The sequence below is a fragment of the Oryza brachyantha genome, chromosome 10 (genome assembly GCF_000231095.2).
Source record: "Oryza brachyantha chromosome 10, ObraRS2, whole genome shotgun sequence".
Lineage (NCBI taxonomy): Eukaryota > Viridiplantae > Streptophyta > Magnoliopsida > Poales > Poaceae > Oryza > Oryza brachyantha.
Genome location: NC_023172.2, coordinates 11,009,184 through 11,021,703, shown reverse-complemented (window position 1 = coordinate 11,021,703; position 12,520 = coordinate 11,009,184). Strand labels below are relative to the sequence as shown.

The following is a 12,520-nucleotide window of genomic DNA, read 5'->3' as shown; positions in this document are numbered from 1 at the left end:
GCCCCCGATTCCCGAACTCGAGACCCATTACGGCCTTGGGACCCTAGGTACAGGAACCCTGCAGGTTCTCGGCCATCTATCTCAACTCCTAGGCTCGGGCTGCCGGCCTCGGGTCCTGGCCTTAGGACACCAGTCCCTGAGACCCCAGCCTCGGGTCTTCGAGCCTCGCGTCCTTGGGACACCAAATTCAGGTCGCGGCGTCATGTCCCCGTGCCACGGGACTCCTCGACCCCAAACTCGCCAGCCTCTAGTCTCCATACCCCGGGTTCCTGAACTCGGGATGCCAGCCTTGGGTCCGGGGCTTGGGTTCTTTCTTTTGTCCCTTGGCCATTAATGTGTGTATGTGTATTAATCAGAAATCTCGATCAAAATTTTCTCAGTAGTTTAACATTGATAATGAGTTAATGAAATTATTAAGAATAAAATAATTTTAATCAAATTATTCCAACAATTTTTGTTGCATTAAAAGTTACTGCACTGTGCAAAAGTATAAATAACTAACAATGTTATGTAAATTCACAATTAAAATGTATAAAAGAATAAACAAGTAAATATTGTACTTTTTTTATTTAATGATCACTATTTTATTTTGTAAGAAAAAGTAACTCCACCATATAGAAAGTATCTTTAAAAATATTAGAACTCTTCATAATTTTGCAAGTAACTACTCTGTTGGGGGAGTAATTCTGAAAAAAACACTTCATTATGTTAAGAGTAAGTGTAAATAGTTTACAAAGTAACTACAAATAGATGTAGAAGTAACTGGGTACGTTAGCAGAAGTACAAGCTAGCATAAGCTATTTTTTTTCCATAAAGCAAAGTTGGTGTTTTTTAGATCACCATAATGTATATCCGAAGAGTTTTTTTACCATCCTTAAAAAAAATACCTCAAAGTATCACACTTTTCAGTGAAAAAATATGGTACCTTGAGATACAAAAATTTATACTAAAATTTTTGGTACTTCAAGATACTTTTCAAGAATGATAAAAATCCCATATCCGAAACAAACGACGTACGTGTATTTTAATAATTTTGTAATGCCGTTTTTTTGCACATGTAATTTTTGACGTGGAATACGGAGATACAGCTGAAGCACTATCACTGAATTGTTTTCATCAAGCAGCTAACTGAGACAGATCTATATGACAGAAACTACACTGCAAAAGATGATCTGTTTTGCTATCTATCCAGACGATCGATCTACACAGTTTGCGTTAATTTCTTTCACCCAGTGGTTCCATTAATGTGAGCCTATACATTATTAATCGCAATCCATGCAAATTAAATTAGTAAAACGATTTTATGTCAGCGCGTCTCGCGCTCGGTCGCGTCCCAACAACGACGACCTCGCTCCATGCATGCAGAGATCATGCGTATGCAGCTGTACACATGTGTGTTCTTTCTTGCATTCTGTAGTGCGTCGATCGTGATATATCTCGGGCTGTCAGTCTGTCTGTCAGCCAGTAATTTTTGTTTGAATGTTTCAAAGTCAGCTGCGATGGGATCGAGATCAGCCCTCGAAGTCGTCGTGTGTCTGTTAATGTCAATTCTTCTATTCTTCTAGCTAGCTAGCTAGCTATATAATTAATGCCATGTTTAGATGGTAAAAATTTTTAGAGGGAAGGTCACATCAGACGTCTAACCGGATGTCGGAAGGGGTTTTTGGATACGAATGAAAAAAAATTTCACGGCTGGCCTGTAAACCGCGAGACGAATTTTTTGAGCATAATTAATCTGTCATTATCGCATGTTGGTTGCTATAGCACTTATGGCTAATCACGTACTAACTGGATGTCGGAAGGGGTTTTTGATACGAATGAAAAAAAAATTCACGGCTGGCCTGTAAACCGCGAGACAAATTTTTTGAGCATAATTAATCCGTTATTATCGCATGTTGGTTGCTATAGCACTTATGACTAATCACGTACTAATTAGGCTCAAAAGATTCGTCTCAGGATTTCTCACATAATTATGTAATTAGTTTTTCGTTTGGTCTATGTTTAATACTTTATTTAGGTATCTAAAGATTCGATATGATGTTTTTAGGTGAAAATTTTTTGGAACTAAACACCCCCTAACTATATATGTTCTTCAGTAGCAGTTTAGTAGTAGGGGTGTAGATGCTTCTACATGCTGATTTGCAATATAGGGCCTGTTTGGAGAGGATTAGATTTTAAGAAGCAGCTGCTGGTTAACCAACTTCTGAGAATATGGAAAAGATCCTAAACCCAGCTTCTTCAGCTTCTGGATTTTTAGTTCATTTTCTAGAATATGTATCAGAAACTGTGGACTGTTTGAGGCAGCTTTAGCAGAAGCAGCTTTAGAAAAAAGATGCAGTTAGGAGAAGTTCCCCAAACAGACCCATATAGTCAGTGCTTGCAAGGATTTTTCTAACTTTTCCAGAATGGATTATTTGGTTTAGACGACTTCTGCAAAACCTTCTTATGCTCGATAGATTATCTAGAAAATTCGTTTTGAACTACAGTATATGTTATTTTTTTTAAAAAAATCATTTGTTCTATAATTAACTACATAGTTCACAACAATAATCTATTCCGAACGCTACATATGAGTTAATTTGCTCTCTCTCGTAAGTCGTAAGCGATCTCGTTGTTTTCTTCAAGATTCGTAGGCAACCTCGATCTTAGTGTGCTCATGATTAGCTTAACACACGTAGGAAGTGTGTGAATTGTCACAAACATCAGTAGTGAAACAAAGCTGCAATATATACAGAGGTCCTGATTTGATGATAATTATAATGACCGCAATATTGGTTTAGAACTATCTGACTTAGTTTAGAGCACAGAAGTTATATCTGTATTTTGAGTAATATTTTGTATCAGCTCTGTTATATGTTGATGATAGATTTGCGCATAATAAGTAATACACATGCATGTAAGTATCTAAATATGCGATAATTCTAGGATGTATTTATATGAGACATATAATAATTCTTACGTCCACTTTACAATGTAAGACTTTCTAATATTATATAGATTCATATGGACGCTAATAATTTTAAACATATATATACAAACAATATACATTGATAAATTGATAAATCTAGACAGCCATAAACTAAGTCTTACTACATGAAATTGATCGCTGAGTACTTATTAGGTATGCCATGTAAAGTGTAAACATCGATCCTAAACACAATAGAATGTGAGCCTGTTTGTTACAATGACTTAGGTAATTAAATGATCTTCGTCTTCTCTAAAGTTCTTTAAGGCTCAACTTGACCCCTCTAGAAATTGCCCTATAAAAAACTGATACATATGCAATTAACAAACTTGTGTTGCATATAACATCAAGCACTATAAATACACATGCAGTCCTTCACTCCATACTCATCTCCTCCCATACTTATAGCTAACAGAGTAAATTTACAATGGCAGGCACTAAGCTTGTAGCTCTTGGTTTTGTTGTCCTGTTGAGCATTGGACTTGCTAGTGCTGCAAGAGTAGAAAGATACTCTGCTTCCCAAGGTTCAGGCACGGGAGGTGGAGAAGGGGCAGGATATGTAAATGGTGGGGGAGCTGGGGCAGGACTTGGGGCTGGATCTGGTAGTAGTGGTTCTAATGGTGCCCATGCAAGCGGTGGAGGAGGCGGCGGAGGTGGTGGTTACAGCAAATACGGTGGTTCAGGGTATGGTAGCGGTTATGGTACAGGCTCAGGCTCTAGCCAAACTGCCCAAAATGGATATTATGGTTATGGTGGGTCATCTAGTGCTGGCGGTGCCGGTGCTGGTGGGGGTGCTGGTCAAGCGGGTGGTTACTGGCCATCTTACGGTCGTGGATCTGGTAGCGGTACCGGCTCGGGCTCTAGTGTATCTAACAATAACCACTATGGTCAATACGCGAATGCAAATGCTGGAGGCAATGGCAACGGTAACGGTCAAGGCCAGTACGGTGGCAGTGGTCATGGTGTAGGTGCTGGAGCTGGATACGGTGATGCTACTCCTTAATTTCCTTTGCAAAGGAAACTCCATACATGAAGCCTACCGCGTTTTGTATCATGTCTACGTAGTAGAATTTGTTCTCATACATCTTTATTTGTTTTATGTGTTGTGCAACAAGAAATAAAGGGCTTCGTTGATTCATCACAAATTGTTAGCTCGTAACTAACCTTGAGATTTACGAGTGTTCAGATTCTCATGCCATTGCATTGGGATGTTTATATGCTAATAAGTGGACCTACCCGGTAATTAATGTTAATCATTCAAATCTACTTATACAAACCAAGCCCAGTTAAATGGTCTTTGTGGGTCTATATTTGCATGCAATGCATCTACTACATATGTCTATGTCTGAATAACTGTATGTATGCAACTTCTCCAAATGGAGCTGTGTTTATGCAACTACATATGCCAGGCCAGGCTCCGTTCGTACGTCATGGTTGATCAAATCAATCAAAAGGCCAGCAATTAATTAATGGCGTTGCATTTTGAGGACTATGTTAGATATCCAAGGCAACATGCATGTACACTAGTGTTTTTTTTTCTTTCACAGGAGAGAGTTAAAAAAACAAGACATTTTAATTAAGGCACGGGTGAATGGGATCTCCTCCTAGAGATACGGCGTGCAGATATATATGATCTCTACCTCCATGGAATGGGCGATGGCAGGTGGCGGCGCACTTCAAGATGGCCGGCGATCGGCCGGCCAGGGATAGGTTTAGGGCGACACCGAAAGGAGAGGGAGGTGCAACTCCGTAGGCCTGCTAATGGGTTGGATGGAAATGGGTTGAATAAAAATGGGTTAAATGGGTTGGTTTTAATTTGGATTGTGTTTGGTTGGGTGCAAATGGATTGTAACTTCAAATGGTCTGGATTGAATTGGGTTAAAAAGACAAATGGATTGGTATGGACTGGATTTGGTTAGGTTATTTTAGGTTCTAAATGGATTTAACCCATGGAGGGTAAATGGATCCTTTAATTGGATAGCTAATGGATAAGATAATAGACATATGTGGGCCCCACATGTAGAAATTAACCAAAATTTACACAAAGTTGCTTTTATACATAACAGATCATCCCACTAAATTTCAGTCAAATTTAATAAACTTTTATAGTGTGAACGCGAGTTTTAAAATTTTAGGTCTGAGTTTATACATATCAAATGGTGCATCCATTTTGTAAGAGTGGGTTGAATCCATTTTAACCAAATGGGTTGGTGCGGGTTGGGCTAAAATCAAAGTTGGATTGGTTTGGATTGGATCCCAATGAAGAATAATTGGTGCGGGTTGGTTTGGTAGACTAATTAGCAAAGAAATGGATTAGAGCGGATTTGGATTGGATTACAATCCACTGGCAGGCTTAGGTGCAAGGTGTAGGCCGGGCCACCGCCAGATGGAGCTGTCATGTTCATCTTTTTATGAGACCATGGTACGAAACCGGATGGTAAATAATTAAAGGCTTTGAGGGAATATGCCTCGAGGTAGATCCGTCCCTGGGTGCGTAAGATGATGCCGTGGCAATGAGCCTTAGGAAGACTTGATGCTGCCATAGGACGGGGGTGATTGTTTGTCTTTGGTAGAGAAAAAGCCAAGTGACATATATTTGCAAGTGAAAAATAATTTATACGTAAAACTATTATATACGTGTTCCTAGCGATCTAAAAAGAAAATACTAAAAATAAACTACGATGAGAAAAAAAGTTCATATTTAAGATTGAAAATTTAAATTTTAGCTTGCAAGGATAAATATAAGCGAAAAGATGAGGGTGAATACCGTTGGTCCGTTGGCATTTCTTAGAAAGATGATAGGAAGCTTTATTCATAATCTAATCAATTATACTTCAATTCTTATCCAACTACGCAATTCTTTTTTACCTTTTCCTTTGTATGCAGAGTTGAACGGATTTTGGATAGCGTGCAAAAAATTGAAAGCTCTTCAAAATTGACAATGCTATAATCCTTTTGTAATAAGTTCATCTTGGTGGATTCATTCATGAAGAACGATACCTGTAAACCACGTTCTAGCATACTAGCTAGACGACATCGATCATTTGTCAAATCTCTGAAAATTGCATGGCAAAGCATGCAACCTAAGATAAAGTCTCATTTATGCTGACAAATACTCCCTCTCCCTAAATATTTGATGTCATTTATTTTTTTATACACATTTGATTATTCATCTTATTCATTTTTTTAAAAAAAATATATGTAAAGCTATATATATACATAAAAGTATATTTAACAATAAATAAAATGATATAAAAATAATTAATAATTATGTAAATTTTTTGAATAAGACGAATTGTCAAACGTGTACAAAAAAGTCAACGCGTCAAACGTTTAGGAACGAAGGGAATAATAATTAGACCAAACACACACACACTTGGTTAAATTTTGGCTCACACAGCATCAGAAGTTTAAGTAGAATGCAGCAATTTGTGAGTTGAGTAATCGACCAACACGTTGTGAAGTACTGGCACCGTACTAGTCTAGGGCGATAGACGTGAAGCGGGTTTGAAATTAACGCTATTAAAACGATTGTGTCAGCGCGTCTCGCTCACCCTAATCTCCGCGCGCATATGGGTGGAAATGTTGGTCAAGTACAGGCTTAGCTTGGCTTGCTTGATAAAGAAATGATGCAAAAAAATAGCTCGGCTTGGCTTATTTCAAAGCTCGAGCCAACTTGGTCAGGATGTCAATGGTGCGGGGGCGTCAAGATCGAGTGGCATGGGAAGGGAGGACGGAGCCGGCATAGCCGCACAGGGAGGGAGGCGGTGCCATGGTGACCGGCAACTCTAGTGGTATTTATCTGACTCTCGTGGTATATATAACATGTTCTGCTTAGCCGCTCTAGTGTCCATATTGCAAGTATACATATATTATTAAAGTTTAGTTATTTTTATGCCTGCTTTAAATCTGGACTAATTACGAGCATATCTATTTAATTTCATATTTTTCTTAGTTCGGATAAATATTTAGAGAAGTGAATATAGTTCAGAACGGATGAATACAACATCGTTTGAATGAGTCAAAGTCAGCTGCGATCCGATCAGGCTAGCCTCTCGTAGGCGCGACACAGGCAGATTTGCTAAAGTCATATTGCATATGCAATTAATACTTTAACCAGGCTGGGTCCATTGACTGTAATTAACCAACTATAATAAGAGTCAATTAACTGTGTAGGATAGGAATGTAGTTTAACCTACCTACTAGAGGGGTGAACGATAGATACATCACAAATCTAAAATTTTTTGCGGAATTAAAAGATTTATCTCAGTTTAAAAAACTCATCGAAATATCTATATGCCATATAAAGTCTAAACAGCCTAAAGACAATAGAATGTGAGTCAGTTTGTTAAAATGACTTAGGTAACTAAATGATCTTCGTCTTAGCTAAAGTTCTTTAAGCCTCAACTTGACCCCTCTAGAAATTGCCTTATAAAAACTGACAAGGATGCAATTAAGAAACTTGTGTTGCACATGACATCAAGCACTATAAATACCCATGTAGTCCTTCGCTCCATACTCATCTCCTCTCTTACTCATAGCTAATAGAGTAAGCTTACAATTACAATGGCAGGTACTAAGCTTGCAGCTCTTGGTTTTGTTGTCCTGTTGAGCATTGGACTTGCTAGTGCTGCAAGAGTAGAAAGATACTCCGCTTCCCAAGGTTCAGGCACAGGAGGTGGAGAAGGTGCAGGATATGTAAACGGTGGGGGAGCTGGGGCAGGACTTGGGAGTGGATCGGGTAGCAGTGGTTCTAATGGTGCCCATGCAAGCGGTGGAGGAGGCGGCGGAGGCGGTGGTTACAGCCAATACGGTGGTTCAGGGTATGGTAGCGGTTATGGTACTGGCTCAGGCTCTAGCCAGACTGCCCAAAATGGATATTATGGTTATGGTGGGTCATCTAAAGCCGGCGGTGCCGGTGCTGGTGCGGGTGCCGGACAAGCGGGTGGTTACTGGCCATCCTACGGTCGTGGGTCTGGTAGCGGTACAGGCTCAGGCTCTAGTGTATCTAACAATTACTATTATGGCCAATACGCGAATGCAAATGCTGGTGGCAATGGTGGCGGTAACGGTCAAGGCCAATACGGTGGCAGCGGCCGTGGTGTAGGTGCTGGAGCTGGATACGGTGATGCTAATCCTTAATTTCCTTTGCAAAGGAAACTCCATACGTGAAGCCTACCGTGTTTTGTACGATCATGTCCGTGAAGTAGAATTTGTTCTCATACATTTGTACTTGTTTAATTTATGTGTTGTGCAACAAGAAATAAAGGGCTTCATTGATTCGTTTCAAATTGTTAGCGTGTAACTAAGCTTGGGATCTATGTATGTTTAGATTGTCATGCCGTTGCATCGGAAGGTCATATATATGCTAATAACTGGATCTACCCGGGAATGTTGATCATTAATTCAAATCTACTAACACAAAACCAAGCCCAGTTAAATGGTCTTTGTGGGTCCTTATTTGCATGCATCTACCATATATATATGTTTATATGTCTGAGTAACTGTATGTATGTAACTTTTTCCAAAAGGAGCTGTGTTTATGCAACCAGAATCAGCCCTGTGCAAAGCTTAGAGTGTGTGCTCAGTTCGCGTGCGTGTGTTTGTCCACCGACTCAAACAAGTGATTCTTTGTTAGTGCTAGTGATTAGCAATTAACCAATCCCAGAGTAGAGATTCCTAGCTAACATGGGTTTAGCCGTTTAGGGCGACGATGTCGAAAGGAGAGGGAGGTGCAAGGTGTAGGCCGGACTACCACCGGATGCAGCCGTACGTCATGTTCATCTTCATTGGTGTGGCTCTGTTGAACCAGATGATAAATAATTAAAGTCTCTATAGAATATGACACTATCTTTGATGGTGTCATTGACTTTTAAACACATTTTTGACCACTCATTTTATCTAAAAATTTAATGTAAACATGCATGCGAAAATATAAATTATAATAAAAATACAATTAGTAATGAATCCAAACACAAAAAGACATAGTTATGCAACTTTTTTAAATAAGACAAATAGTTATACGTGTGTCAAAAAAATTAACAGTGGTATCTATTAAATTACGAAGAGAGTATGCGAGAGGGTCTAATTTAACGTAGTGACAAGTAATAGAAAAAGAATCCCGAGTTATGACCGTGACCGCATCAGTGCATAAGATGATGCTGTGGCGAGCAGCCTTAGGAAGACTTGATGCTGCCATAGGACGGGGGTGATTATTTGTCTTTGTTAGAGAAAAAGCGAAGCTACCTATTTGCAAGCGAAAAATAGTTTGTAAACAAAAAATTATATACGTGTATTTAGCGATCTAAAAACAAATGCTGAAAAATAAACTACGATGAGAAAACCCAAAATAAACTTTACATTTAAAGTTGAAAATTCAAATTTTGGCTTATAAGGATAAACATAAGAGAAAAGAAGATGGTGGCTGCTGTTGGCATTTCATAGAAAGAAGCTTTATTCATAATCTAATCAATTATACTTCAATTCTTATCAAACTACGAATTCTTTTTAACCTTATCATTTGTAGGCAGAGTTGAACGTATTTTGGAAACCGGGCAAAGAATTGAAAGCTCCTCAAAATTGAGAATGCTATAATCCTTTTGTAATAATTTAATCTTGGTGAGGATTCATTAATTCAAGAAGAACGATACCTGTAAACCACGTTCTAGCATACTAGCTAGACGCCATCGGTCATTTGTCAAATCTCGAAAATTGCATGGCAAAGCATGCAAGTCCGTTTAGTTTCTAAATTTTTTTCAAAAAACATCACATCGAATCTTAATTTTAACATTTAAATGGAGCATTAAATATAAATAAAAAGAAAAATTAATTGTCTAGTTTCTAAAATTTTTTTTCAAAAACATCACATCAAATCATTTCACAAACTAACTACACAGTCTCGTTTGCGCTACAAGTAGTAGCAATTACTCCAAACGCACACAGTTGGTTAAATTTTGGCTCACACAGCATCTGAAGTTTAATTAGAATGCAGCAATTTGTGAGTGCAGTAATCGATCTACAGATACTAAGGCCTTGTTTACTTCTCAATTTTTTTTTCCAAAAACATCACATCGAATTTTTGGACACCTAAAAAATCATTAAATATAGATGAACTAAAAAACTAATTGCACAGTTACGGAAGAAATCTTGAGATGAATCTTTTAAGCCTAATTAGTCCATGATTAGCCATAAGTGCTACAGTAACTAATATGTGCTAATGATAGATTAATTAGGCTCAAAAGATTCGTCTCGCGGTTTTCAGGCTAGTCGTGAAATTCGTTTTTTTATTTATGTCCAAAAACTCTTTCAACATTCGGTCAAACATTTGACGTGACACTTCTCTCAAAAATTTTCTCAATCTAAACACCCCTGAGGTACTAGCACCGTACTAGGCTAGGGCGATAGACTTGAAGGCCGGGTTAAATTCCAAACGCTATTAAAACGATTGTGTCAGCGCGTCTCGCTCACCCCAGTCTCCGCGCGCAGATGCAACCACATGCATTCGAGCTTGCATTCTGTGGGTGGTCCGACTGGTTTGATTATTGGTTTTTCTGCTTGCACATCTGTCCACAAACAAGCTATTTTCAGTGTTTAAAATACGAGCAATTTTACGGTAAGTGTTATCAAAATTTTAGTGTTATCTTATATATATATATATAATATATATATATACACATTATAATTTAGTTTATTTATGTCTGCCTTTTATATACCTGAACTAATTACAAGCATATCTATTTAATTTCATATTTTCTTAGTTCTGATGGATATTTAGAGAAGTGAATATATTTCGGAACAGATGAATACAGCATCGTTTGAATGAGTCAAAGTCAGCTGCGATGGGATCGAGCTAGCCTCTCGAAGGCGCCACACAGGAAGATTTTCTAAAGTCATATGGCATGCGATTAATAGTTTAACCAGGCTGGGTCCGTTGACTGTAACTTACCAACTAATAAGAGTAAATTAACAGTCTAGGACAACTCTACCAGAGGTAGTGGATGATAGGTACATGACAAATCTAAATCTTTTTTGGAATTAAAAGATTTATCTCAGATTAAAAGACTCACCGAAATCTCTGTATGATGCCGATTTTACCGCTGAATAGCCATCGGTTTAACTGTTGATCGTCCAAAACCGAAGCTATCGATTAGACCTAGCGGTTTGATCATCCATATACCCATGGTCGGACCGCATGTGTCCCAGTGGTTTGACCGTCAAGGTTAGCATATCACAGAAACACTTATTCATAAACATATCATGCATGGACCACCAATTGTTCATCATCAAAACTCAACTCCTCAATCTTACAAACTGATCTCTAGTAGGCGATGTCGATCTTAATTATCTCAGACAATACACGATTTAGCTTAACTAGTTCTATCGAAGTGTTTTGAATTATCATATATAGATAGAATTGCAGACGTCTTGATTTAAATGTGGCTACAACATTGGTACATCTAGGTTATTTTCTAGTACTATTACTTTAACTGAGAAATCATATAATTGTACTATCTCTGTATGTAATGAGTAAGTTATTAATTTGGTGTGAATTTAATATTTATGTTTAATGTAACTCTAAATACAAGGGAAAACAAATAGAAATGTGAGTGATGTGTTCGTTACGTTGAAGAAGAAGAGTCTGTTCGTCGTTAGTCTTAATAAAAGAGTACTGGTTACATGTCTTTTAAGGTAATTGAGCTTCTATTGCTTTAGGTTTTCAAACCGCAACTTGATCCCTTGTGAAGTTGCCAACTAAAAAACTAACATGGATGCTATTGGAAAGTAGTGTTCCATGTGGTTTGAACCACTATAAATACCCATGCAATCCTTTCCTCAACACCCATCTCTTCCTGCACTCATATATATACTTTCACACACAAAAAGGTGACAATGACACACGCTAAGCTTGCAGCTCTTGGGTTTGTACTCCTCTTGAGCTTTGGACTAGCTAGTGCTGCAAGAGTAGCGAGATATTCTAGTGCCAATGGTGGGGGCCTGGGAACAGGAGAGGGGGGAGGATATGTGAATGGTGGGGGAGCTGGGTCTGGAAGTGCGTCTGGATCTGGTAGTAGTGGTTACTATGGTGCCCATGCAAATGGAGGTGGAGAAGGTAACGGTAGTGGTTATAGCCAGTATGGAGGGTCAGGGTCTGGCAGTGGATATGGCACAGGCTCTGGCTCTAGCCAGTCTAGTCAAAATGGATATTATTCTGGTTATGGAGGATCATCTAGTGCTGGTGGTAGCGCTACCGGTGGTGGTGCCGGACAAGCTGGTGGTTCCTGGCCGTCAAGAGGTCATGGGTCTGGTGGCGCTACAGGTTATGGCTCTAGCTCGGCTAATAATTACTGGGGAGGACAAAATGCAAATGCCAATGCCGGTGGTAGCGGTGTTGGTAACGGTCAAGGCCAATACGGTGGCAATGGCCATGGTGCAAGTTTTGGATCTGGATATGCCGATGCCAACCCTTAATTTCCCTCATAACGGAATTTATGGAAATAGAGCCCACCATATTTTATGTCGTGCGGATGAAGTACAATTTGTTCTGATTTGTTTGTA

General features: G+C 38.8%; 3 protein-coding genes across 3 annotated transcripts; all 3 read left to right on the top strand.

Annotated features, from left to right (window-relative positions):
* Nucleotides 1–3,368: 3,368 nt before the first annotated feature.
* Nucleotides 3,369–4,099, top strand: LOC102709112 (putative glycine-rich cell wall structural protein 1). Its single transcript, XM_006661757.1, has one exon. It carries the CDS (start codon nucleotides 3,393–3,395, stop codon nucleotides 3,966–3,968), a length of 576 nt encoding a protein of 191 aa, XP_006661820.1. The 5' UTR covers nucleotides 3,369–3,392; the 3' UTR covers nucleotides 3,969–4,099.
* A 3,406-nt stretch (nucleotides 4,100–7,505) lies between these two features.
* On the top strand, nucleotides 7,506–8,231 carry LOC102708834 (putative glycine-rich cell wall structural protein 1). The gene has a single exon (XM_006661756.2). It carries the CDS (start codon nucleotides 7,532–7,534, stop codon nucleotides 8,105–8,107), a length of 576 nt encoding a protein of 191 aa, XP_006661819.2. The 5' UTR covers nucleotides 7,506–7,531; the 3' UTR covers nucleotides 8,108–8,231.
* A 3,623-nt stretch (nucleotides 8,232–11,854) lies between these two features.
* On the top strand, nucleotides 11,855–12,433 carry LOC102708560 (putative glycine-rich cell wall structural protein 1). The gene has a single exon (XM_006661755.1). It carries the CDS (start codon nucleotides 11,855–11,857, stop codon nucleotides 12,431–12,433), a length of 579 nt encoding a protein of 192 aa, XP_006661818.1.
* The last annotated feature ends 87 nt before the right edge of the window (nucleotides 12,434–12,520 follow it).

What these genes read in the sequence shown, in the direction of transcription:
- LOC102709112 (XM_006661757.1), top strand. Translation starts at nt 3,393, where the DNA reads ATGGCAGGCACTAAGCTTGTAGCTCTTGGTTTTGTTGTCCTGTTGAGC.
- LOC102708834 (XM_006661756.2), top strand. Translation starts at nt 7,532, where the DNA reads ATGGCAGGTACTAAGCTTGCAGCTCTTGGTTTTGTTGTCCTGTTGAGC.
- LOC102708560 (XM_006661755.1), top strand. Translation starts at nt 11,855, where the DNA reads ATGACACACGCTAAGCTTGCAGCTCTTGGGTTTGTACTCCTCTTGAGC.